This window comes from Salmo trutta, chromosome 22 (assembly GCF_901001165.1).
Source record: "Salmo trutta chromosome 22, fSalTru1.1, whole genome shotgun sequence".
NCBI classification, from domain to species: domain Eukaryota; kingdom Metazoa; phylum Chordata; class Actinopteri; order Salmoniformes; family Salmonidae; genus Salmo; species Salmo trutta.
Genome location: NC_042978.1, coordinates 34,362,830 through 34,388,852, shown reverse-complemented (window position 1 = coordinate 34,388,852; position 26,023 = coordinate 34,362,830). Strand labels below are relative to the sequence as shown.

Here is a 26,023-nt window from a genome sequence, read left to right as displayed (position 1 = left end):
AGATCCACAGATGATGCCGATGATTTCCTGACGGGAAGTCCAGGAGGTAAGGGTAGGTAACAACACAGGTGGTCAAGGGTAGGTAACAATACATCCGCCACGCTGATCCTCAACACGGGGCCCCCTCAGGGGTGCGTGCTCAGTCCCCTCCTGTACTTCCTGTTCACTCATGACTGCACGGCCAGGCATAACTCCAACACCATTAAGTTTGCCAATGACACAACAGTGGTAGTCCTGATCAATGACAACGAGACAGAATATAGGGAGGAGGTCAGAGACCTGACCTAGTGGTGCAAGGACAACAACCTCTCCCTCAACGTAACCAAGACTAAGGAGATTATTGTGGACTACAGGAAAAGTACGCCCCCATTCTCATCGATTGGGCTGTAGTGGAGCGGGTTGAGAGCTTCAAGTTCCTTGGCGTCCACATCACCAACAAACTAACATGGTCCAAGCACACCAAGACAGTCGTGAAGAGGGCATGACAAAACCTATTCCCCCTCAGGAGACTGAAAAGATTTGGCATGGGTCCTCAGATCCTCAAAAGGTTATACAGATGCACCATCGAGAGCATCCTGACTGGTTGCATCACTCCCTGGTATGACAACTGCTCGGCCTCCGACCGCAAGGCACTACAGAGGGTAGTGCATATGGCCCAATACATCACTGGGGCCAAGCTTCCTGCCATCCAGGACCTCTATACCAGGCGGTGTCAGAGGAAGGCCACCCTACTCATAGACTGTTCTCTCTGCTACCACACTGCAAGCAGTACCAGAGCACCAAGTCCAGGTCCAAGAGGCTTCTAAACAGCTTCTACCCCCAGGCCATAAGACTCCTGAACATCTAATTAAATGGCTTTCCAGACTATTTGCATTGCCCCCTCGCCCTCTCTTTTACACTGCTGCTACTCTCTGTTGTTATCATCTATGCATAGTCACTTTAATAACTCTACCTACATGTACATATTACCTCAATTTAATCGGTGCCCCCGCACATTGACTCTGTACTGGTACCCCTTGTATATAGTCTCGCTATTGTTATTTTACTGCTGCTCTTTAATTATTTGTTACATTTATTTCTTTTTTTTAACGTATTTTTCTATATTGTTGGTTAGGGGCTTTTAAGTAAGCATTTCACAAATAAAATTTGATTTTACAATTGAAACATGGATTGTGTCTGTGTTAAGGCTGTCCTCAACAAAAACATAAAAATCTTGGTCGACCGAGAATCGTCTGTTCTTTCAACCAATAGATTGGTGTAAAACATACACTACCGTTCACAAGTTTGGGGTCACGTAGAAATTTCCTTTTGCAATTATCTTAGCCAGCATCCCGGAGTCGCCTCTTCACTTTTGACGTTGAGACTGGTGTTTTGAGGGTACTATTTAATGAAGCTGCCAGTTGAAGACTTTTGAGGAGTCTGTTTCTCAAACTAGACACTCTAATGTACTTGTCCTCCTGCTCAGTTGTGCACCGGGGCCTCACACTCTTTATATTCTGGTTAGAGACAGTTTGTGCTGTTCTATGAAGGGAGTAGTGCACAGCGTTGTACGAGATTTTCGGTTTCTTGGCAATTCCTCGCATAGAATAGCCTAAATTTCTCAGAACAAGAATAGACTGACGAGTTTCAGAAGAAAGTGATTTGTTTCTGGCCATTTTGAGCCTGTAATCGAACCCACAAATGCTGATGCTTCAGATGCTCAACTAGTCTAAAGAAGGCCAGTTTTATTGCTTCTTTAATCAGGACAGCAGTTTTCAGCTGTGCTAGCATAATTGCAAAAGGGTTTTCTAATGATCAATTGGCCTTTTAAAATGATAAACTTGGATTAGCTAACACATGCCATTGGAACACAGGAGTGATGGTTGCTGATAATGGGCCTATATAGATACTCCATTAAAAACCAGCCGTTTCCAGCTACAATAGTTATTTACAACATTAACAATGTCTACACTGTATTTTGATCAATTTGATGTTCTTTTAATGGACAAAAAAAATGGTTTTCTTTCAAAAACAACGACATTTCAAATTGACGCGAAACTATTGAGCGATAGTGTGACGTGTGACGTGACTATCATTAATGTGATGACTGCTATTCATCTAATAATTACTCGATTTAAATTAATCATGTAACAACTACCTCATTAGGAATCTGGGGCACCATGGGAAAAGTTTGTTTAATGGGTTAACGTTTCCCAAATTAACTTGAGTATATAGATATCATGCCAGTCATCAATTTAATAATTTCCTCATATCAGTCTTATTTTGAACGTCGTAGACCCGGGTGTCACTGATCATTTGATTAGGTTATTTCTTTACTAACAAGCTAAATGATAACTTAATATACACACACACACTGTATAGGTTATTGATTAGTAACTTAGTACCATGACAACAGGTCCCTCGCAGACCAACACAATATGACACGTGTTACACAAGATGGCGCTTTAAAGAGAGAGAGAGAATGAGAAACAACACTTGGATACATTTGTAAACTACGCTTAGTTTAGCCCTAATACCTTGCCCTGAACTGCCACTCTTATGGGTAAGAAGTGTAATGTGTATTTATGTGTTTAAGGTCTTCGTTGGGTATCTGTGGGGTAACTCTGTTGGGCCCAGGCCTTCTTGGGCCGAGTTCCGCTTAGTGAGAGAGGTTTGGACGTAGGCCATTGTTCTTTGGATTGCCGTCTCCTTCGTTCTCGGGTGTAAGTCTCTGATTGTCCACAAGATGTCACAATGTCCTTTTTCTTAGTTGTTTGTTTCCTTGTACTCGTTCTGGAAGAGTGGTCTTCTGAGCACGACTAAAATCAGTCGCATGCGTTCGTGAATGCAATTGCCGACATGGAACGGTTTAACAGTTAGGCTATTGATTATATACGTAATTAAGTTGGTTTCCTCTCTCATTTTTCATAGACAGTTAAGGCAAGGGGCGGCAGGTAACCTAGCGGTTAGAGCGTTGGACTAGTAACCGAAAGGTTGCAAGATCAAATCCCCGAGCTGACAAGGTAAAAATCTGTCGTTCTGCCCCTGAACAAGGCAGTTAATCCACTGTTCCTAGGCCGTCATTGAAAATAAGAATTGTTCTTAACTGACTTGCCTAGTTAAACTAGGCAAGTCAGTCTTGCCTAGTTTCCAAACTCTGCCGCATTGTCCTCAACACCAATATGCGTACCTTTGCTATTGTGCACATAGCAACATGGTCTAGGAAAAGGCGGCAATTCAGCAGCACGCTGGTGTTTCAGAAGCGCGGACAACCACCGTTATCCAATGCGGGAGAAAGCGCATTTGTTATAAAATAATATTTGAATTAGTGTTGCACCATTGTTCTTACGTAATATAACCATACACAATTTCGGTAGCACATGTCTTAGAGTAATGGATTATGCATTACGCAATGGATTAATCCACTCAGACAGGTGTCTTGTACACAATTAACTATTCTTTCTTGCCTAAAGGAATCTCGGTCAACCGACAGCCTATCAACCAAACAATCGACTAAATGGGGTCAGCCCTAGTATGTGTGCCATTCAGAGGGTAAATGGGTAAGACAAACGATTTAAGTGCCTTTGAACGGGTTATGGTAGTAGGTGCCAGGCACACCGGTTTGAGTGTGTCAAGAACTGAGAAAGGGGTTTTTCATGCTCAACAGTTTCCCGGGTCTATCAAGAATGGTCCACCACCCAAAGGACATCCAGCCAACTTCACACAACTGTGGGAAGCAATGGAGTCAACATGGGCCAGCATCCCTGTGGAACGCTTTGGACACTTTGTAGTCCATGCCCCAATGAATTGAGGCTGTTCTGAGGGCAAAAAGGGGTGCAACCTAATATTAGGAAGGTGTTCTTAATCTTTGTGTGCTCTGTGTACCGTATATTACGTATTGTTTTGAATTCACTATACTTAGATATCCTCACATTTCTTTGGTTGTGTTTGTCCTCATCCTGGTGTCTCTCTTTCTGCTCCTTTGTAGAACCCATCATAGTTGAGGTGGCATTCCGGAACCCTCTAAAGGTTCCGCTGGTTCTCTCAGACCTCTCACTGCTCTGGAAGTTCACGCTCAAAGACTTCTCTCGACCACAACCGCAGGACATCATGGTTGAAGACGCTGTCACCATCAGCAACGAGAAGGAGGCCATCGCTCCCAGGGTAAGAAAGGGAAAGGGGGGTACCTAGTCAGTTGTACAACTGAATGTCTTCAACTGAAATGTGTCTTCTGCATTTAACCCAATCCCTCTGAATCAGAGCAACTGTGGGTGTTACCTTCGCTCTGTGAGGCTGCAGTGCTGTAAGAGCAGTTACTTTATATTAAATTCGTCACATTCAACTCGTTAACCTCTACTTTTTACAACCCGTCTCGTTCCAGACAGTGCATAAAGATGACATCATCACCACAGAAGTCATCCCAGAGTTCTGCATGAGCCCCGAGGAGACAAGAGTGGTAAGCAGTGGCATCTTTTCAGATTTTCTGCAGTTCTTGGTCTCGGTCTCTTACCATTTTTTCTCTCCCCGTTCTCTACCTCTTTCTTTCTCCGCCTCTCATTTTCTGTGACTTCTCTCTAACCCCATGTTCAACCTTCAATCTCTCTCTCTCTCTCTCTCTCTCTCTCTCTCTCTCTCTCTCTCTCTCTCTCTCTCTCTCTCTCTCTCTCTCAATTCAATTCAATTCAATTCGCTTTATTGGCATGACGTAACAATGTACATATTGCCAAAGCTTACTTTGGATATTTACAATATAAAAAATAAATAAAAATGAGAATCAAAAATTGTCAACGGGACAACAGTAACAACAATAACCAACGGTCAATATAACCATACATTCAACAATAACAATAATCACACAGTTGAGGACATGTGCAGGTTTATTGGTCTGTCAGACACTGTCCCTCAACTTATGGCAGGCAGCAATGTAGTGCGCTGCCAACCCACAGCTCTCTGCGTCCTCCCCCAACAGGATGGGTAGCCTATCCTCATCAGAGAGGTCTTTAAAACCTTGAATAAGGATTTCAAATTTGGGGAAATGACACTCTCTAATTGTTTTATATTTTTGACATTTTGTCAGGAAATGCAGCTCCGTCTCAGGTTCTGCTGTTGTGCAGTGGTTGCACAGCCTTTCCTCTACAGGGAGCCAGGTTTTCCTGTGTCTACCCTTCTCAATGGCAAGGCTGTGCTCACTGAGCCTGTACTTTGTCAAGGTTTTTCTAAGGTTTTGATCAGTAACCATGGTCAAATATTTAGCCATAGTGTACTGTCGATTTAGGGCCAGATAGCACTGCATTTTGCTTTGTGTTTGTGCTTGTGTTTCCCAATAAGCAATGTAGTTTTGTTTTGACTGTGTTGTAATTTGGTTTATTCTGATTGATTGGATGTTCTGGTCCTGAGGCTTCAGTGTGTTAGTAGAACAGGTTTGTGAACTCATCCCCAGGACCAGCTGGATGAGGGGACTCTTCTCTCTCTCTCTCTCTCTCTCTCTCTCTCTCTCTCTCTCTCTCTCTCTCTCTCTCTCTCTCTCTCTCTCTCTCTCTCTCTCTCTCTCTCTCTCTCTCTCTCTCTCTCTCTCTCTCTCTCTCTCTCTCTCTCTCTCTCTCTCTCTCTCTCTCTCTCTCTCTCTCTCGCTCTCTCGCTCTCTCGCTCTCTCGCTCTCTCGCTCTCTCGCTCTCTCGCTCTCGCTCTCGCTCTCGCTCTCGCTCTCGCTCTCGCTCTCGCTCTCGCTCTCGCTCTCTCTCTCTCTCTCTCTCTCTCTCTCTCTCTCTCTCTCTCTCTCTCTCTCTCTCTCTCTCTCTCTCGCTCTCGCTCTCGCTCTCGCTCTCGCTCTCGCTCTCGCTCTCGCTCTCGCTCTCGCTCTCGCTCTCGCTCTCGCTCTCGCTCTCGCTCTCGCTCTCGCTCTCGCTCTCGCTCTCGCTCTCGCTCTCGCTCTCGCTCTCGCTCTCGCTCTCTCTCTCTCTCATATATATATATATCATTGTCATGTGATAACAGTATATGACTCTTCTTTCTGATACAGTTGAAGTCGGAAGTTTACATACACTTAGGTTGGAGTCATTAATTTGTTTTTCAACCACAACCACTATAGTTTTGGCATGTCGGTTAGGACATCTACTTTGACAATTTTTCCAACAATTGCTTAGACAGATTATTCCGCTTATAATTCACTATCACAATTCCAGTGGGTCAGAAGTTTACATACACTAAGTTGACTGTGCCTTTAAACAGCTTGAAAAAGTCCAGTAAATGATGTTATGGCTTTAGAAGCTTCTGATACGTTGATTGACATCCTTTGAGTCAATTGGAGGTGTACCTGTGGATGTATTTCAAGGCCTACCTTAAAACTCAGTGCCTCTTTGCTTGACATCATGGGAAAATCAAAAGAAATCAGCCAAGACCTCAGAAAAACAATTGTAGACCTCCACAAGTCTGGTTGATCCTTGGGAGCAATTTCCAAAAACCTGAAGGTACCACCTTCATCTGTACAAACAATAGTACGCAAGTATAAACGCCATGGGACCACGCAGCCGTCACTCTGCTCAGGAAGGAGAAGCGTTCTGTCTCCTAGAGATTAACGTACTTTGTTGCGAAAAGTGCAAATCAATCCCAGAACAACAGCAAAGGACCTTATGAAAATGCTGGAGGAAACGGGTACAAAAGTATTTATATCCACAGTAAAACAAGTCCTATGTCGACACAACCTGAAACGCCGCTCAGCAAGGAAGAAGCCACTGCTCCAAAACCGCCATAAAAAAGACAGACTACGGTTTGCAACTGCACATGGGGACAAAGATCGTACTTTTGGAGAAATGTCCTCTGGTCTGATGAAACAAAACTAGAACTGTTTGGCCATAATGACCATCGTTATGTTTGGAGGAAAAAGGTGGAGGATTGCAAGCCGAAGAACACCATCCCAACCGTGAAGCACGGGGGTGGCAGCATCATGTTGTGGGGGTGCTTTGCTGCAGGAGGGACTGGTGCACTTCACAAAATAGATGGCATCATGAGGAGAATAATTATGTGGATATATTGAAGCAACATCTCAAGACATCAGTCAGGAAGTTAAAGCTTGGTCGCAAATGGGTCTTCCAAATGGACAATGACCCCAAGCATACTTTCAAAGTTGTGGCAAAATGGCTTAAGGACAACAAAGTCAAGGTATTGGAGTGGCCATCACAAAGCCCTGACCTCAATCCTATAGCAAATTTGTGGGCAGAACTGAAAAAGCATGTGTGAGCAAGGAGGCCTACAAACCTGACTCAGTTACACCAGCTCTGTCAGGAGGAATGGGCCAAAATTCCCCCAACTTATTGTGGGAAGCTTGTGGAAGGCTACCCGACATGTTTGACCCAAGTTAAACAATTTAAAGGCAATGTTACCAAATACTAATTGAGTGTATGTAAACTTCTGACCCACTGGGAATGTGATGAAATAAATAAAATCTGAAATAAATCATTCTCCTATTATTCTGACATTTCACATTCTTAAAATAAAGTGGTGATCCTAACTGACCTAAGACATAGACTTTTTACTAGGATTAAATGTCAGGAATTGTGAAAAACTGAGTTTAAATGCATTTGGCTAAGGTGTATGTAAACTTCCGACTTCAACTGCATCTCTCTGTATGATGTATTTTCCCTCCTCTCCTGGCAGGCTCGTCTGAAGCTGCTTCCTCGCCAAACTGGTCAGCTCAACATCCTGGGTCTGGTCTATAACCTGGCCTCCACCCCTTCTACTGGAGACTCGACTATTAACAGCAACACTTTCTCGCAGAGCCAAGGTAACACATATATATATATATATATATATATACACACACACACACTGTAAAACCAGTGCTATAAACTTCTTTTGGTCCTTCTCACCCGACCGTTGTTGCGGTCCTCTCTACAGGTCCCTCAGCGACGGCGGGGACATCGGTTCGTGGTCGACAGGACCTAGAGATTCAGGGACCGCGGTTGAACCAGACCAAGGAGGAGAAGACCTCTGTCAGCCACGGTCCTGACCGACGTCTTGACCCCACCATCACCCCTCCCATGCCCCTGCTGGAGGTACTGACTCACCACTGTCCCCTTACCCAGAAATGAGCTTCAGTGGTTTTTTTGGAACTAAACTATTAATTTAATACATTCAATGAATCTTAGGTCTAATGAATGTCATTTGACCCAATATTATGGCCATAGATTAGCAAATTAACCCTGATATGTATCAAATTATCTTTTAAAACAGTTTAGATGTAATTGTAAAAAGTCTCATATGGTTTTGCATAAAGCAAATTTAAGATATTCTTCTGCTATTTAATATGGTGTTTTATTTTTGATAGAAATTGAATATAGAAGCCATAATATTTTGGGGTTCAAGCAGCGAGGCTGGTGAAAACTTGTATTTCTTGGTGTTCATTATTATGTACCTATGTACCAAATGGGTGAAAAAAACCCCCATCTAATTCCAGTGAGATGGTAAGGCCCAGGAGGGTGCAACTTTACATGATGGTCAAGGCCCATACATCACATCCTCTCATGCCGTGCCAATTGGCCACATGGTGTCACAATAACAAGCCATCGTATTGTAATAAAACTTGGTACACATGTTCCAAACACTGCCGAGACTCAACATTATGCAAGCACTTTCAGATTGACCATAGGGTGATGCTATAACCGGCACATATTTATCTCTTGACCTGTTTGGCACACATGCTCAGATATAAGTCTAGCCAGAAAGGAAGAGGTAAAGCGAGAGGCCAAAATCTGTCATCTCCAGCAGGAGGCGTTGTTTCGTTTCTTTCGCTCACCAATCAGTTTTTTTTTATGTAGGTCAAAGTGTGTCGAATTTGGTCAACAAAACATTTAATGGCTTTTTTGCTACGTGAGGTTTATTTGATCTAATAGAAGTTTCGTAACGCTTAGGTTGTTGCAAGTGTACTGATATAAGTTGGACACGTAACATTCCAGCAAATTTATATTAAAAAAATAGTGCTTTATATTGCTAATAGTCCTTTATATTCATGACATGTGGTTAGTAGCATAGCATCTCTCTCCATAGAATACAGGCGGTTGACGTCAATAACCCTAATCAAATATAAAAAAATGTATTAAAATAATGTATCCACCAATCCAAAGTGAGGAGTTGACAGGAGCTTGTGAGCTCTCCGTGCTGCTTTGTGGACAACGACTCCTATTGTTAGCTGTAAACTATGGTTCAGTTTGACCGCATGGTGGACAGGAAAAACCATTCACACAAGCTCATTGGCTAATAACGGCCATATTGTTTGCACTAGAGTCCTGGAAAATAGAAGACGGGTACATAGACGCTATATACCATATTTGGTGCCAATCGGCACAGCGGTTCTAGAGAAGAAAACATTTGAAAGTAGTCAAATGGTCCAAAATACATCAAAAGCATATTGCATGATTTGTTTGATGTTGAGTTCTGATATTTGTAAAGCATGATAAGGAGTACATAATTAGCTCATCCTAGGGCAATATGTCCAATTTGTCCTGCTGGTGGTGCTATGGGGCCAAAGCTTAAACCCCGGGCATTGCTTCTTGCAGCTAGCTATATTTGTTATTTTAGTTGTTCTAAAAAAAACAAGCGCTATGATGAAACTGACTCTCATGAGGACCGCAACAGGAAAGGAAGAACCAGATTTTGCTCTGCTGCAGAGGATAAGTTCATTAGTTACCAGCCTCAGAAATTGCAGCCCAAAAAAATGCTTCAGTGTTCAAGTAACAGACACATCTCAACATCAACTGTTCAGAAGAGACTGCATGAATGAGGCTATCATGGTCAAATTGCTGCAAAGAAACCACTACTGAAGGACACCAATAAGAAGAAGACTTGCTTAGGCCAAGAAACTCGAGCAGTGGAAATCTGTTCTTTGGTCTGATGACTCCAAATTTGAGATTTTAGGTTCCAACCGCTGTGTCTTTGTGAGACTCAGAGTAGGTGAACGGATGATCCCCGCATGTGTGGTTCCCACCGTGAAGCATAGAGGAGGAGGTGTGGGGGTGCTTTGCTGGTGACACTGTCTGTGATTTATTTAGAACTCAAAGCACACTTAACCAGCATGGCTAGCACAGCATTCTGCAGCGGTACGCTATCCTGGTTTGCGCTTAGTGGGACTATCATTTGTTTTTCAACAGGACAATGACCAACCTCCAGGCTGTGTAAGGGCTATTTGTCCTAGAAGGAGAGTGATGGAGTGCTGCATCAAGTGATATGGCCTCCACAATCACCCGACCTCAACCCAATTGAGATGGTTTGGGATGAGTTGGATCGCAGAGTGAAGGAAAAGCAGCCAATAAGTGCTCAGCATATGTGGGAACTCCTTCAAGACTGTTGGAAAAGCATTCCAGGTGAAGCTGGTTGAGAGAATGCCAAGAGAGTGCAAAGCTGTCATTAAGGCAAAGGGTGGCTACTTTGAAGAATCTTTATCACTTTTTGGTTACTAGATGATTCGATATGTATTATTTCATAGTTTGGATGTCTTCACTATTATTCTACAATGTAGAAAATAGTAAAAATAAAGAAACATTTTGAATGAGTAGGTGTGTCCAAACGTTTGACTGGTGCTGTATATATATTTTTGTTTAGGTGTATATGTGTCTTTGGTCCATGCACATACATAAACTGTTCCATACATAGTCGTGGAAATAAAATGGGGGTGGTTTCTAACTATTCCATCTTTATGGATTTCATCTACTTAACATTTTTTACTTATTTATTTTAACCTTCTTTTAGTTTTACCATTTTAGGTTGAACTGGACAGTATGGGAGTAATAATGGGGTGGATTCAGACTAGTATATATTTAAAAATGACTTGCAGCCAAGTCCCTCCCAGTTTCTGCTTTATATTTGCCTGTCTTTCTCCTGAGGAAGACTGCTACACTGGAGTAGGTCGCACAATAACTATCCCCTCTATCTGTCCCCATGTCTCCTTCACCATCTCTCTCCCCTCCTGTCTGTCTCTCTCTGCTTTTTTTTTTTAACCCCTCCCCCAGGTATTCTTCCTCCAGTTCCCTACTGCCCTACTATGCGGTGAGATCAGAAAGGCCTACGTGGAATTCTGTAATGTGAGTCACGTTCCCCTGTGCGGCCTGCGGGTGGCGTCAACGCACCCAGACTTCTTTACCTTCGGAAGCTCCTCCCTAGCCACACCCCTCACACCCCTCAGCCCCACCTCCTTCGAGAACTGCTCTGCCTACAAGACCCTGGCCACACCCCCAGGAGCCACGCCCGGGTCGGTAACCGCGGTAACGCTGGTGTCGGCGGCCGACTTTGGGTCGGGGGGAGGAGGAGTGTTTGGTACGGGGGGTAAAAGAGTAGCAGAGATCCCTCTAGGAGAGGGAACGCTAACACCTGGAGAATCTACCCAGCTGCCCCTGTGGCTGAGAGGACCAGACCAGGAAGGAGTCCATGAGATCAACTTCCTGTTCTACTACGAGAGTGCCGAGAAAGGAGGAAAGATCAGGTGGGGAGAGCAGTCTGGTATTCTAACTACGCAAGTCAAGATCAGGTAGGGGAGAGTTATTCAAGAGAGAACTCAGTACACACTACACAAGCCACATTACATCAGCCATTGAAGTAGGGGAGAGAGAGGGAGCACCCTGTTATAATCAGGTAGGGGAGAGAGAGAGTGCACCCTGTTATAATCAGGTAGGGGAGAGAGAGAGTGCACCCTGTTATAATCAGGTAGGGGAGAGAGAGAGTGCACCCTGTTATAATCAGGTAGGGGAGAGAGAGAGTGCACCCTGTTATAATCAGGTAGGGGAGAGAGAGAGTGCACCCTGTTATAATCAGGTAGGGGAGAGAGAGAGTGCACCCTGTTATAATCAGGTAGGGGAGAGAGAGAGTGCACCCTGTTATAATCAGGTAGGGGAGAGAGAGGGAGCACCCTGTTATAATCAGGTAGGGGAGAGAGAGGGAGCACCCTGTTATAATCAGGTAGGGGAGAGAGAGGGAGCACCCTGTTATAATCAGGTAGGGGAGAGAGAGAGCGCACCCTGTTATAATCAGGTAGGGGAGAGAGAGAGCGCACCCTGTTATAATCGGGTAGGGGGAGAGAGAGCGCAACCTGTTATAATCAGGTAGGGGGGGAGAGAGCGCACCCTGTTATAATCAGGTAGGGGGGAGAGAGAGCGCAACCTGTTATAATCAGGTAGGGGGGAGAGAGAGCGCACCCTGTTATAATCAGGTAGGGGAGAGGGAGAGGGAGCACCCTGTTATAATCGGGTAGGGGAGAGAGAGAGCGCATCCTGTTATAATCGGGTAGGGGGGAGAGAGAGCGCAACCTGTTATAATCAGGTAGGGGGGAGAGAGAGCGCAACCTGTTATAATCAGGTAGGGGGAGAGAGAGGGAGCACCCTGTTATAATCGGGTAGGGGAGAGAGAGAGCGCAACCTGTTATAATCAGGTAGGGGAGGGAGAGAGAGCGCAACCTGTTATAATCAGGTAGTGGAGAGTCATTCAAGAGAGAAGCCTTTTACTCGCTACACATTAGGCCTACTAGCAGACTGCTTATCAGGTAGGAGAGAATAGCTATTATATTCAGGTAGGGCCGTGGGAAAGCTGCCTGATGCAAGAAAATAGCTATTAGCATTACGATAAAGAAAAAGAACAGAGGTGATCTAGTAAAAAAAAAAATCATGACATCTACACACACACGTGGAGATCAGGTAGGGAGAGAGAAGACTGGTATTCACTCACAACACATTACACAAGCAAAATAGTGTAACGTGAAAGAGTTTAGGGGAGCAAGAGCAGCCTTTTATATTCAAGTAGGACCGAGGCATAAGGAGAGTTGAAAGTTATTCACTAGTACACAAACCAAAGAGTGAATCATGAAAGCGATTCCTCATGTCTCTTCTTCAAAGGGAATTCTATAATTTAATTAAATATACTTTACACCAGTCTGACTCTTTCAGTGGTACTTTTATTTTTATTATTTAACCTTTATTTAACTAGGCAAGTCAGTTAAGAACAAATTCTTATTTACAATGACTGCCTACCCCAACCAAACCCTAACCCGGACAACGCTGGGCCAATTGTGAGGCGCCCTATGGGACTCCCAATCACGGCCGGTTGTGATACAGCCTGGAATCGAACCAGGGTCTGTAGTGACACCTCTCACACTGAGATGCAGACGTGGAATAAAAAATGGTTCGGGTACTTATTGTAGGTGTCGGAACCCCAAGTTGCATTTACACAGGCAGCCAAATTCTGATATTTTGCCAAATTACTGGCAAAAGAGCTGATCTGATTGGTCAAAAGACCAATTAGTGGAAAAATATCAGAATTGGGCTCCCTGTGTAAATGCAGCCTTGGTTATCCTGAATGTACCCCTGAATGTTCGTCAGTCTCGCTTTAAGTCACGGTGCTCACTGCTTAGCTCATTGGCGAAAGAATGAGGTTAAATCGGGGCACTTTTGAGAAACCATATGCTCATGCTACCTTAGAAGTTAATTTATTTTTCCCTTCATAGGGACCTTTTCAAATCTCACAGAATGTCCCTGATCATCTCTGTTTAAGTGAAATTGTGTAATTTTAATTCAGGGACATTTTGGAGACGTGGTTTCTGTAGTTGAAACTATATAGAGCCTGTGGCATTACTTTAAACACCAAATCAAATGTATTTATATAGCCCTTCTTACATCAGCTGATATCTCAGTGCTGTACAGAAACCCAGCCTAAAACCCCAAACAGCAAGTAATGCAAGTGTAGAAGCACGGCGGCTAGGAAAAACTCCCTAGAAAGGCCAAACCTAGGAAGAAACCTAGAGAGGAACCAGGCTATGAGGGGTGGCCAGTCCTCTTCTGGCTGTGCCGGGTGGAGATTATAACAGAACATGGCCAAGATGTTCAAATGTTCATAAATGACCAGCATGGTCAAATAATAATAATCACAGTAGTTGTCGAGGGTGCAACAAGTCAGCACCTCGAGTAAATGTCAGTTGGCTTTTCATAGCCGATCATTGAGAGTATCTCTACCGCTCCTGCTGTCTCTAGAGAGTTGAAAACAGCAGGTCTGGGACAGGTAGCACGTCCGGTGAACAGGTCAGGGTTCCATAGCCGCAGGCAGAACAGTTGAAACTGGAGCAGCAGCACGGCCAGGTGGACTGGGGACAGCAAGGAGTCATCATGCCAGGTAGTCCTGAGGCATGGTCCTAGGGCTCAGGTCCTCCGAGAGAGAGGGAGAAAGAAAGAGAGAGAATTAGAGAGAGCATACTTAAATTCACACAGGACACCGGGTAAGACAGGAGAAATACTCCAGATATAACAGACCCTAGCCCCCCGACACATAAACTACTGCAGCATAAATACTGAAGGCTGAGACCGGAGGGGTCAGGAGACACTGTGGCCCAATCTGATGATACCCCCGGACAGGGCCAAACAGGCAGGATATAACCCCACCCACTTTGCCAAAGCACAGCCCCCACACCACTAGAGGGATATCTTCGACCACCAATTTACCATCCTGAGACAAGGCCGAGTATAGCCCACAAAGCTCTCCGCCACAGCACAACCCAAGGGAGGGCGCCGACCCAGACAGGAAGACCACGTCAGTGACTCAACCCACTCAAGTGACACACCCCTCCTAGGGACGGCATGGAAGAGGACCAGTAAAGCCAGTGACTCGGTCCCTGTAATAGGGTTAGAGGCAGAGAATCCCAGTGGAGAGAGGGGAATCGGCCAGGCAGAGACAGCAAGGGTGGTTCGTTGCTCCAGAGCCTTTCTGTTCACCTTCACACTCCTGGGCCAGACTACACTCAATCATAGGACCTACTGAAGAGATGAGTCTTCAGTAAAGACTTAACGGTTTAGACCGAGTCTGCGTCTCTCACATGGGTACGCAGACCATTCCATAAAAATGGAGCTCAATAGGAGAAAGCCCTGCCTCCAGCTTTTGCTTAGAAATTCTAGGGACAATTAGGAGGCCTGCATCTTGTGATCGTAGTGTATGTGTAGGTATGTACGGCAGGACCAAATTGGAAAGATGGGTAGGAGCAAGCCCATGTAATGCTTTGTAGGTTAGCAGTAAAACCTTAATCAGCCCTTGCCTTAACAGGAAGCCAGTGTAGGGAGGCTAGCACTGGAGTAATATGATCAATATTTTGGGTTCTAGTCAGGATTCTAGCAGCCATATTTAGCACTAACTGAAGTTTGTTTAGTGCTTTATCCGGGTCGCCGGAAAGTAGAGCATTGCAGTAGTCCAACCTAGAAGTGACAAAAGCATGGATTAATTATTCTGCATCATTTATGGACAGAAAGTTTCTGATTTTTGCCATGTTATGTAGATGGAAGAAAGCTGTCCTTAAAATAGTCTTGATATGTTCTTCAAAAGAGAGATCAGGGTCCAGAGTAACACCGAGGTCCTTCAGTTTTATTTGAGACGACTGTACAACCATCAAGATTAATTGTCAGATTCAACAGAAGATCTCTTTGTTTCTTGGGACCTAGAACAAGCATCTCTGTTTTGTCCGAGTTTAAAAGTAGAAAGTTTGCAGCCATCCACTTCCTTATGTCTGAAACACAGGCTTCTAGCGAGGGCAATTTTGGGGCTTCACCATGTTTCATTGAAATGTACAGCTGTGTGTCATCCGCATAGCAGTAAAATGTAACATGTTTTCGAATGGCATCCCCAAGAGGTAAAATATATAGTGAAAACAATAGTGGTCCTGAAACGGAACCTTGAGGAACACCGAAATTTACAGTTGATTTGTCAGAGGACAAACCATTCACAGAGACAAACTGATATCTTTCCGACAGATAAGATCTAAACCAGGCCAGAACTTGTCCATGTAGACCAATTTGGGTTTCCAATCTCTCCAAAAGAATGTGGTGATCGATGGTATCAAAAGCAGCACTAAGATCTAGGAGCATGAGGACAGATGCAGAGCCTCGGTCTGATGTCATTTACCACCTTCACAAGTGCAGTCTCAGTGCTATGATGGGGTCTAAAACCAGACTGAAGCGTTTCAGCACCACCGTTATAAAAGTTAGAAATGCATGACAAGAACATATTTAAATTAATCTCTTGTTACCTTCATCTGTTTCTTTCTCTACCCTCCCATCTCCTACCTGCCTCTTATCTCCTCTTTCTCTCTATCGCTCACTCTCCTTTCCCTCACTCCCCAATCTCCCCCTCCCTCAGTCACAGGGTGCTGCGTCACACAGTATTTATCTGTGCCAGTCGTTCTCTGTCGATCCGGGCCACCGCCTGCCGTAGTAACACACTGCCCGAGGAGGAGAGAGAGGAGGGGAGGAATGGCAGCATGCTGGTCTTTGTCGATGTGGAGAACATCAACACAGTGAGCTCAACACGTGCCAACGTGATACTCATATGCCACTTAATCACTCTGTCAAGCTGACATTTGATGGAACATTGTTATTCATGGTCACATGTATTCAGGCCCTCTTGGCTCCAGTTTCCTACAAGTATACACATTTTGTCATGGGGATGAGGAAAGAGTGGCATGTAAAGCAAATTTCCTGCAATTGTACACATTTTGCCATGGCTTATTTGTCATATGCGCAGATTACAACAGGTGTAGACCTTACCGTGAAATGCTTACTTACAAGCCCTTATCCAAAAATGCAGTTTTAAGAACATAGAGAGAGTTAAGAAAATATTTACTAAATAAACGAAAGTAAAAAATAAATAACGATAGCAGGACTATATATATAGGGGGTAACGGTACAGAGTCAATGTGCGGGTGTACAGGATAGTTGAGGTAAGTTGTACATGCACAGTGGTTGCTCCACTGAAAGTTTTGTGATTATGCTGCGGTACTTAGAGGTAATTTGTGGTTTAGTACAGTACCCTGCCTCACTTCATTGCTCCAGACCAGCGCAAGGGGGAGTTAGAGCACTGATTATGCTTTTGGGTCCTACTGTGTCTCTAACGGACAATTAATATGCGACATAAACCTAAATAGAAACTGATAATTGTGCAGACTTCAGTATTACTTACTAAAACTGTTGTTACAATAAGGTTTTTATTATTTTGCTCTTACTGTAGGCCACTCCCGACCGGTCACGTTGTATAATAATATTTTAAATTATTTTGTTTTCAAATAACGTAAAATGAGTGAGAAAAAGGCCATTCTTGAACATGGGGTGAGACATAGTTGAGTGGCACAACGGTCACTCAACTAAGCTGTGTTGCTACAGATGCTGGTTCAATACCCGTGACCCCTCGACTGGGAGACCCATGAGATGACTGTAGGCTTTTGGTTTCTCTCCCTTTATATACAGAAATAAATCATTCTAAATAACAAACTGGCTTTATTTACATTAGTAACTGTCTCACGCCATGTTCAAGAATCGCCTTTTTCTCGCTCATTTTACGTTATTTGAAAACGAAATCATTTCAAATATTTTTTTTTAAACAAAGCGATTATTAATTTAGAATTATATAAAAGCCCCTTGGATATTCTCACATATCTTATTAACCCTGTTATTAGCAGGACAATATATGTTGGTCATGGCTCCCAAGTGGCGCACAATGGGACTGCCTTGCAGTTCTCCAGCTGTATCCACTGAAAGCGTGCAAGGTTCAAGGCACAAGGGCAGAGGGCACGGGATGGGCCGCAGAGCCGCGCTCAGAAGACAGACTTAGCCCATGGGGAACGGAGGAAGCGAGAGGGGGTTGGACCCCCACCCTGCCACACTGGGTAGCACAGAGCAACACATTAAGGGGCATTGCACTAATAATGGCGCTGACTACGGAAACGTTCCCACTGTTCGAGCAGGTAGCTGGACAATAGACTTGCCTAGATGGAGAATTGTATTGTCAAATGTATTTCTAAGTTAGGTTCTAAGTTAAGTATTATTATTATTATTATTATTATTATTATTATTATTATGCATCACATCCGACTGTGATTGGGAGTACCATAGGGTGGCGCACAATTGGCCCAGCGTTTCTCTCCCTCTAAAAACAGAAATAAATGTTTTAGCCTTTACAAATATTATTTTGGCATTTTTTCAGATAACAATCGCTCACTTTTGTTTTTTTGAAAACGAAATAACCCCCAAAATATCGTTATATATTATCAAGTTGATGGCTCAGTCATATAGCCGGCACCGACATAAAGCTGAGTGACTCACTCATTCATGGATCTGGATCAAAATAAACAAGTACCAACATTCTTTCTGATAGTCTTTAATAAATAAATGTTTTGGTTATCCTGTCCTGGACACCATGTACAGTATTATAATAACCCATTATGGGCTATTAGCAGGACAATATACCTTTACCAACACCTCTCTGTATTTTGATACTTTGTGGATGGGGCCTCCCCAGTGGCGCGGCCGCCTCTGTATTTAATTATTGGCAGAGAGTCATGTCATATTTTTTGATATACTGTAGGCCTACCGTAGGCGACATGAGTCTCACTAGTGTTGAGTAATGTTCTGTTAAGTTATTTTAAGAGCATATTGAAGTTAGAAGCAATAGGATATGAAGCATTAGCCTACAACTATTTTAGCACTGTTTCACGCTGCTCTGAGACAAGCGTGGGGACTGGTCTTGATAAATCAATGAGATTTTTATTTTGACTGAATCTCTGTTTGGGTATTGGTTAGACTAAAAGGATGGGGTAGAAATGTTATGCTCTTAGTGTAACCTTTATTTAACTAGGCAAGTCAGTTAAGAACAAATTCTAATTTACAAGGACAGCCTACTCCTTCCTCCCCACCGGGGAATTGAACCCCGGTCTCCAGCGTGCCAGCACACGACACAGGGATTCTTTAGCTAAATAGCCCAGTACTGTGTAGCCTTCTCCTGACTGTCACGTTGTACAGCGCCATATTTTCCTTTCCATCCTAACGGAAACTCAAGAGGGTTTTTCGTTTTTTTTCTTGGTGTATAAACACTATAATATTAATCAAATTAATCCCAAACTCTAAAAGTAATTGGAACGGTAGATACAAATTATTTGTGACATTGTGGTTACAATAAAGAAAGTAAACAAGATGCTGTTTTATTATTTACAGTAGCGATGGACAGCTGGTGACATTTTGAAAACAGGTTTTCAAACACTTGTAGCCCGATTATCAGGACAATAGACTCTTTATAGCACGGCTACTGTAGGTCTTGATCCCCCTACCTGCAATGTATTCGATGCTTTAAGTACTCTAGTGTTACATTTGTAACTCAAAACAGCAGTACAGTATTTGTTCATCAACATCTTTATGCTTTCGTTAATAAAATATCTAGAAAAAAGACATTCAAAATGCAGATGGTTATTTAAACTTTAATCAATGTATTTTGTTGCATTATAATATCGTCAATTCCTCTAGCCAAAACGTCTTGATGGCCTCAAGTTTAGACACACCGACTCATTCCAGGGTTTTTCTTTATTTGTATTATTTTCTACATTGTAGAATAATAGTGAATACATCACAACTATGAAATAACACCTATGTAATCAGTTAAGAACAAATTCTAATTTACAAGGACAGGCTACTCCTTCCTCCCCGTCGGGGAATTGAATCCTGGTCTCCCGCGTGCCCGCACGACACAGGGATTATTTAGCTAAATAGCCCAGCACTGTAGCCTACTCCCGACTGTCACGTTGTACAGCGCCATATTTTCCGTTCCATCCTAACGGAAACTGAGGGTTTTAATTTTTCTTGGAATAGAAACACCATAATATTAAGCAAATTAATTAAGCACATTTTCTTAAAATCAGTCCCATATATACTATGTTCTTACAAAAAAGGTTTTAAATTCTCTAGTACAGCAACTATTGAAGGCTATCAAATGCTTCTCAAAGATGCCCTCTGGTGGTCTAACTAGCATTAATGGTACCAGTGGTTGGCACTTAAATAACATGCCATAGAATTCTGCGGCACTACGCAAGCTGTGCGGCACTACGAACCACTGAAGGTAGAGGTAAAGTAACTGCATAGATAATAAACAGTGAGTATGGTGTTTGCAACACCAGGGTGGTGGGTTCAATTCCCACGGGGGGCCAGTAAAAAAAAAAAAATTTAATAAAAAAAAAAACATTTACATTTTGTTTTTTTTAAATAATGCATGAAATGAAATGTATGCATTCACTACTGTAAGTCGCTCTGGATAAGAGCGTCTGCTAAATGACTAAAATGTAAATGTAAAACAGTGAGTAGCAGCAATGTAAAACAAAAGGGGGTGGTGTCAATGCAGATAGTCCAAGTGGCCATTTGATTAATTGTTCAGCAGTCTTATGGCTTGGGGGTAGAAGCTGTTAAGAAGCCTTTTGGACCTAGACTTGGTGCTCCGGTACCGCTTGTTGTGGGGTAGCAGAGAGACCAGTCTATGACTGTATTATTTGACCATTTTTTTTTCTCCCTCTGACACTGCCTTGTATAGAGGGTCCTGGCAGGAAGCTTGGCCCCAGTGATGTACTGGGCCGTACGCACTACCCTCTGTAGCATTTTACGGTTGGATGCCAAGCAGTTGCCATACCAGGCGGTGATGCAACCAGTCAGCATGCCCTCGATGGTGCAGCTGTAGAACTGTTTGAGGATCTGGGGATCCATGCCAAAACTTTTCAGTCTCCTGAGGGGGAATAGGTGTTGTCGTGCCCTCTTCACGACTGTCTTGGTGTGTTTGAACCATGATAGTTTGTTGATGTGAACACCAATGACCTTGAAGCTCTCAACCCGCTCCACTACAGCCCCGGCAATGTGAATGTGGGCGTGTTTGGCCCTACTTTTGTTGTCGTCCATGAGCAGTTCCTTTGTCTTGCTCACGTTGAGGGAGATGTTGTCCTGGCACCACACTGACAGGTCTCTGACCAACTCCCGATTTTATGTTTTAATGATGGTGTTGGAGTTGTTCTTGGCCACGCAGTCGTGGGTGAACAGGGAGTACAGGAGGGGACTAAGCACGTACCCCTGAAGGGCCCCTGTGTTGAGGATCAGCATGACCGATGTTGTTGCCTACCCTTACCACCTAGGGGCCACCCATCAGGAAGTCCAGGATCCAGTTGCAGTGGGAGGTATTTAGTCCCAGGGTCCTTAGCTTAGTGATGAGCTTTGGTCACTATTGTATTGAACGCTGAGCTGTAGTCAATGAACAGCATTCTCACATAGGTATTCCTTTTTGGGTCAGGGCAGTGTGGAGTGCAATTGTGATTGTGTCATCTATGGATCTGTAGATGCGGTATGCGAATTGGAGTGGGTCTAGGGCTTCCAGGATGATGATGTGAGCCATGACTTCATGGCTACTGAACATTCTATACATCTTATGCTATTTGAGGGACTCAAACATCAAAACAAAATCAATGGAGTCCCCGTGCCATGACATTTTTAGAATTTTATATTCTCCCTGACTGTCTGGTTTTTATTTGGGTGATTGTTAGTTCTCAAAGATGATCTTGTTATAAAATATATAGGTCCATTATCTTTCTACATACCTTATCTGGTTTGAGTAGTATAACTTGACAATTATTTACCATCCCGGAAAGTATTTTCAAAAATATATATTTTTTTCCCATCGCTGCTAAATGATTATAGGGGAAACACTGCAGTATGTAGACTTTTAAAAGTTGTTTAAAAGTTCCATTCTCTCTCTTCCACTCTCTCCATCCACAGAGTGAGGCTGGGGTGCGTGAGTTCCACATTGCACAGGTCTCTAGCAGCAGTAAACAGTGGAGACTACACAAGTGTATAAACCCAGCAGAAGACAAAGGTTTGTCCCTCTGCTCTCCGTACCCCTCTCAGATAGCACGACAAATAGTCTTAAACTCATTTACTCGATAACTGTTTGACTTCTTGGTGTCAGGTTTTGATTTGTACATTTCCATTCAGGCTTTTTATGTTGCTGAGGAGTCTGCATCCCTAGGTGATATGCAATGTAGCAGTCCTGCGCAGAAGAATTGCCAGCCCGCGATGGCTTTAAACAGATAAAATGTTTCCTCTACTGTGGAACTTGGGATGGAATCAACATAAGCCCCTTTCAATGCAACAAACCAAATCTAAATTCAAGACCGAGTTGTTGATTTTGTTGTAGGCTGAGGAGTGCATCAGAGTAGCCTGTTTCACGAGCACAAGCATTTTTTTCATCGTCTGTGTTCAGAGAGAAGCCTAGATGTGCATTTGAGATCACAGAGGGTCGCCGCATGTGCACATTTGTTGATATTCTTTACTAGTTAGTGAGTTACTAGCCCACTTATATCACATTTTGAGGGAGTGATTGCTTCCTACAAGAGCACAAAACTTGTACATATCTAATTGTCTTTGAAAAGCAAGTCAAGTTAAGAGTGTTAAAGGGGCAGTGTCCTGTTTTGAGACAAGCTTAAATTATTCAAATACTACCCTCTGCAAGTCACCTATTTGGCCAATTGTGTTACAGATCATTTCTTATTTTTTTTAAGTGATTTGAGCTTTCGGACAAGTAAAACGTCAGTCCCAAAATGGTTGTCATAATGTGCATAATGTTTTTAAAAAGTCTCACAGAATAAAAAAAATTATATGGTTTCTATGAAAACAAAGTAATTTCCTGTTTAGCTATTTGGCATCTATTGGATTGCTTTGGTGTATTGGGTTGTTTTCCTTAGCTGTTATGTTCATTAGATATATGCCTTTTGGTGGTTTGATCAGTGAGGTTCACCTGTTTGAAGTGGTTAGCTTGGTTGGGTTATCTAGCCTAGTTCAGTTGGTAGAGTAGGCAACTGAATCTTGTATGCTGCTAAGTCACAGTGCATTTGACATTTAAGTCATTTAGCAGACACTTTTATCCAGAGCGGCTTACAATTGGTGGCTTTTCATGCTGTACTATAGCTATGGGACCGCCCTTCGCAGTTCATACAGTGTTAAATGCTTTCATTCAGAGCTTGTTATTCAGCTTATTCAGCTCTGCCAGGCTGGGTAGATGATCCCCGTGGGAACTAGCTTTGTGACTGAAGACCAGTGGTGTGGCTGGTGGCCAGGACACATAGCCGAGGGCAGAATGATCTTTTAGCTGCTCCCTAGAGCAGTGTGGTATATGGGTAGTTCCAGTAATCTCACACACACACCACCGGGGGGCACTTTTGCAAGTAGGTCACTTTGTTCATGTTTGCTCTGTAATCAAATATGGAAATGTGGCGATATAGAGTTGGCAGTGACCAAGACAGAGTGGAAAAGAGAGACCACCCACACCCTTATGCTATTTTATTCAATCCTGTCCTATTTGGTCTCTCCCTGTCTGACTCGTGTGCTGCTGCTGATTATAGAGAGATGGTACTGTATAAATGCCAAAACGGTCTCTTCTCCCTCTTTCCATCTCTCTTCCCCTCTCTCTTCCACTGATTGGTCATACTAGTTCACAGCCTGAGACTAGAGTGTTAGTTGCCTAAAAACAGTTTTCCATCTCCAATACATTAAGCTACATCAGGGTTTCCGTCTCCTGTGATAACAGTACATTAAGCTACATCAGGTTTTCCTTCTCCTCTAATAGTAACAACTGTTTGTTGATCACACACATCTTTGAGTTTAGAACACTGATCACACACACACTATCTGCTTAGAACACTGAGCTGCAGCTGGCCCATAGTAATACGTGAGCTGAAAAGAACATCCAGGGTCTCTCCAATGTGTTAGAAAATCAGATGGCGTTTAGAGAAGTGTTGTGTTGGTACATGTTTTACTATACTTGTGAGTACCAGAAGTCCACACAAGAATAGTAAACTAACTACAATTCTGAGAAGTGAGGCCATTTATCCAGTCCGCACTTGTAAAATGGCTATTTTAGGCTTAGGGGTTAGAGTTGGGGCTTAGGGTTAGAGTTAGGGGTTCGGTTCAGATGGAGACAGGACATGGACATGTCTCTCTCTCTCTTTCTTTCTTTCACCCTCCTCTTGTCATTCCAGACTGCAAACTCACCACCAGAGAGAGGGGCAAGCTGTGCTTCAGAGCAACACGATGCAAACCCCACGAAGGTACACACTCTCATTACCAACAATGTCAGACAGTGAGGAGAATCTCTTTTCTCTCTCCTGACTTATTTTCTGTATCTTCTGTGTCTTAGCTACCTCAAAGTCACTAGAGAAGTACACCTTTGCAGACCTGAGCCTTGGAAATGAACAGGTATGTTAACCATTGTAAGAGGACAATAACAGTGTTATCTGTCACTGCTGGTTGGTGTTGCTGAATGTATAAAAACTTCTCTCCCTCCTTCCTTCCTTTCCCACGTATTCCTTCCTCTTGGTCTCTCTTCCTCTCTCCCCTTTTTATCTGCTATCTTGTCACTCACCCTTTCTTCTTTCCTCTATTTTCTTCCCCTCTCCTTCCTCCTCTCCTCCCTTGTTCTTCTCCTCTCCTCAGATCATCAGCTCCACCACTCCGTGTGCAGACTTCTTCTTCCGGAGGTGTCAGCCCTCAGAGTCTTGGAGACCGCTTATTGCCGTGGAGACACAGGGGAGACATTCCAGAAGTCAGGGGGCGGGTCCTGGGGGTGGGGCTGAGGATATAACAGGTGTGGTCAGGAAGTGCAACGAGGTGGACCTCGACATCATCGTCCTCTGGAAGGTAAATCACAGAATTAAAATACACTACTATTACTAATTGTATTAGGATTAGTAAGACTGCGTAATTTAAATAGACCTCTATTGCAATTACTAGTAAACACTTTACTTGACACCCAGCGTCATCACGTTATGACACGGTCATAACCATGTCATAATGTCATAACAGCTGACATAACTTGTCATAACCTGTTATATGGTCATAACACTTATGACACATATATTTAGACCTGTTATGACATGTATTGTGTTATTTTATGGCTGGTTATGACATCTACATAAGTGTCAAAACCCACAAAACCTACCACATAAGGCAAGGCAAAACATTCCAATACACCATAGCCTACGCATCAATAGTATATTTGTTATATATAAAAAATGAAATTGACAATGTTAAATTATCATTGTAATTGAGCACTCACTGATGTCAGACATGCACCTACCCCAATGCTCTGTTGCTGATGACTGGGATGAATGCAGGAGCAGATTTCAGGAGCATGTCAAGACACCCTCTTTTGACTGATGACTGATATAAAGACATGTACGTGATAGGCCTATCTGGCTTATATGATCCTGATGTCATAATGCTTCTTGACAGTGCCGTAAAGAGTATTTTCTTCGTTCAAATAAAGTGACATAGGATGGTCATAATGCTTCTTGACTGTATCAAAGTGTAACAGGATGGTCATAATGCTTCATCAGTGTCATAGTGTGTTTTCTGCAAGTTATTGATTTTTTTTTTTTTAACATGACTAAAGAATTCATTACAGAAAAAACAAAGGATTTAAGAGACAAACTTTCAAATGAAAAGGCACTTCTTGGCAGGGAAAAAACAAATTAGAATAAATGTGGGTTTTGACACTCTTAAGCCATGAAATAACGCAATATATGTCACAACAGTTGTAAATATATGGGTCATGACTTTGTTATGACTTTTGTTATAACTTGCTATGACACTGGGTGTCAAGTAAAGTGTTACCCAATTGCTACTACTATTGAACTATCCATTACTAGACATACAGTATATAGGCTTCTGGTATTATATGATGACTCGATGGGTAAAACACTACATACATCCCATTCTTCCTCGGGTCCTATTTGGACTGGCTAGGCAGCAGCTAATTAGGATCCTAATAAACACAATTGCAAACCACTACAACTCACTTAATACTGTTAGTTCTCCCACGCTATTCTAGGACTTCTATGGTGTTGCTGTTCCCTTCTTCAATTATACATAGATGGACTGTATATTTGGCTCATGTCATTATTGAAGATGTTGTCAATAAATGCTGAAGTTGGTTTTTTTGTTTTGCTCCATCCTGTGTTTCATTGTTTAATTATGCGTTGATAGTCAATTTTGTCAAGTTTTGTTGAGCTGATTGCTGAAGTTGTTTTTGCTGTTTTGCTATTGACATCAGGCCAATGAATTTACTAATGTTTGTTTGTTCTTGTTGACATGCGTATGTTGGTTGTTAATATTTGTTGACAGGTGTATGTTAATATTTGTTTGTTGACAGGTGTATGTTGGTTGTTAATATTTGTTTGTTGTTG

General features: G+C 43.0%; 1 protein-coding gene across 5 annotated transcripts in view; it reads left to right on the top strand.

The window, feature by feature from the left end:
* trappc8 (trafficking protein particle complex subunit 8) overlaps positions 1-26,023 on the top strand; it is a 105,883-nt gene that overhangs the window by 65,340 nt on the left and 14,520 nt on the right. For 2 of the 5 annotated variants that reach the window (XM_029707787.1, XM_029707785.1), the window contains exons 17-26: positions 3,968-4,143; positions 4,361-4,435; positions 7,633-7,759; positions 7,873-8,030; positions 10,980-11,494; positions 16,129-16,285; positions 21,561-21,657; positions 23,819-23,887; positions 23,977-24,035; positions 24,273-24,476. In XM_029707787.1, the coding sequence (XP_029563647.1) occupies positions 3,968-4,143; positions 4,361-4,435; positions 7,633-7,759; positions 7,873-8,030; positions 10,980-11,494; positions 16,129-16,285; positions 21,561-21,657; positions 23,819-23,887; positions 23,977-24,035; positions 24,273-24,476 (1,637 nt within the window). Of the gene's footprint in view, positions 1-3,967; positions 4,144-4,360; positions 4,436-7,632; positions 7,760-7,872; positions 8,031-10,979; positions 11,495-16,128; positions 16,286-21,560; positions 21,658-21,776; positions 22,460-23,818; positions 23,888-23,976; positions 24,036-24,272; positions 24,477-26,023 lie in introns of those variants that run through there. The other 3 variants (XM_029707786.1, XM_029707789.1, XM_029707788.1) reach the window with 3 other exon arrangements.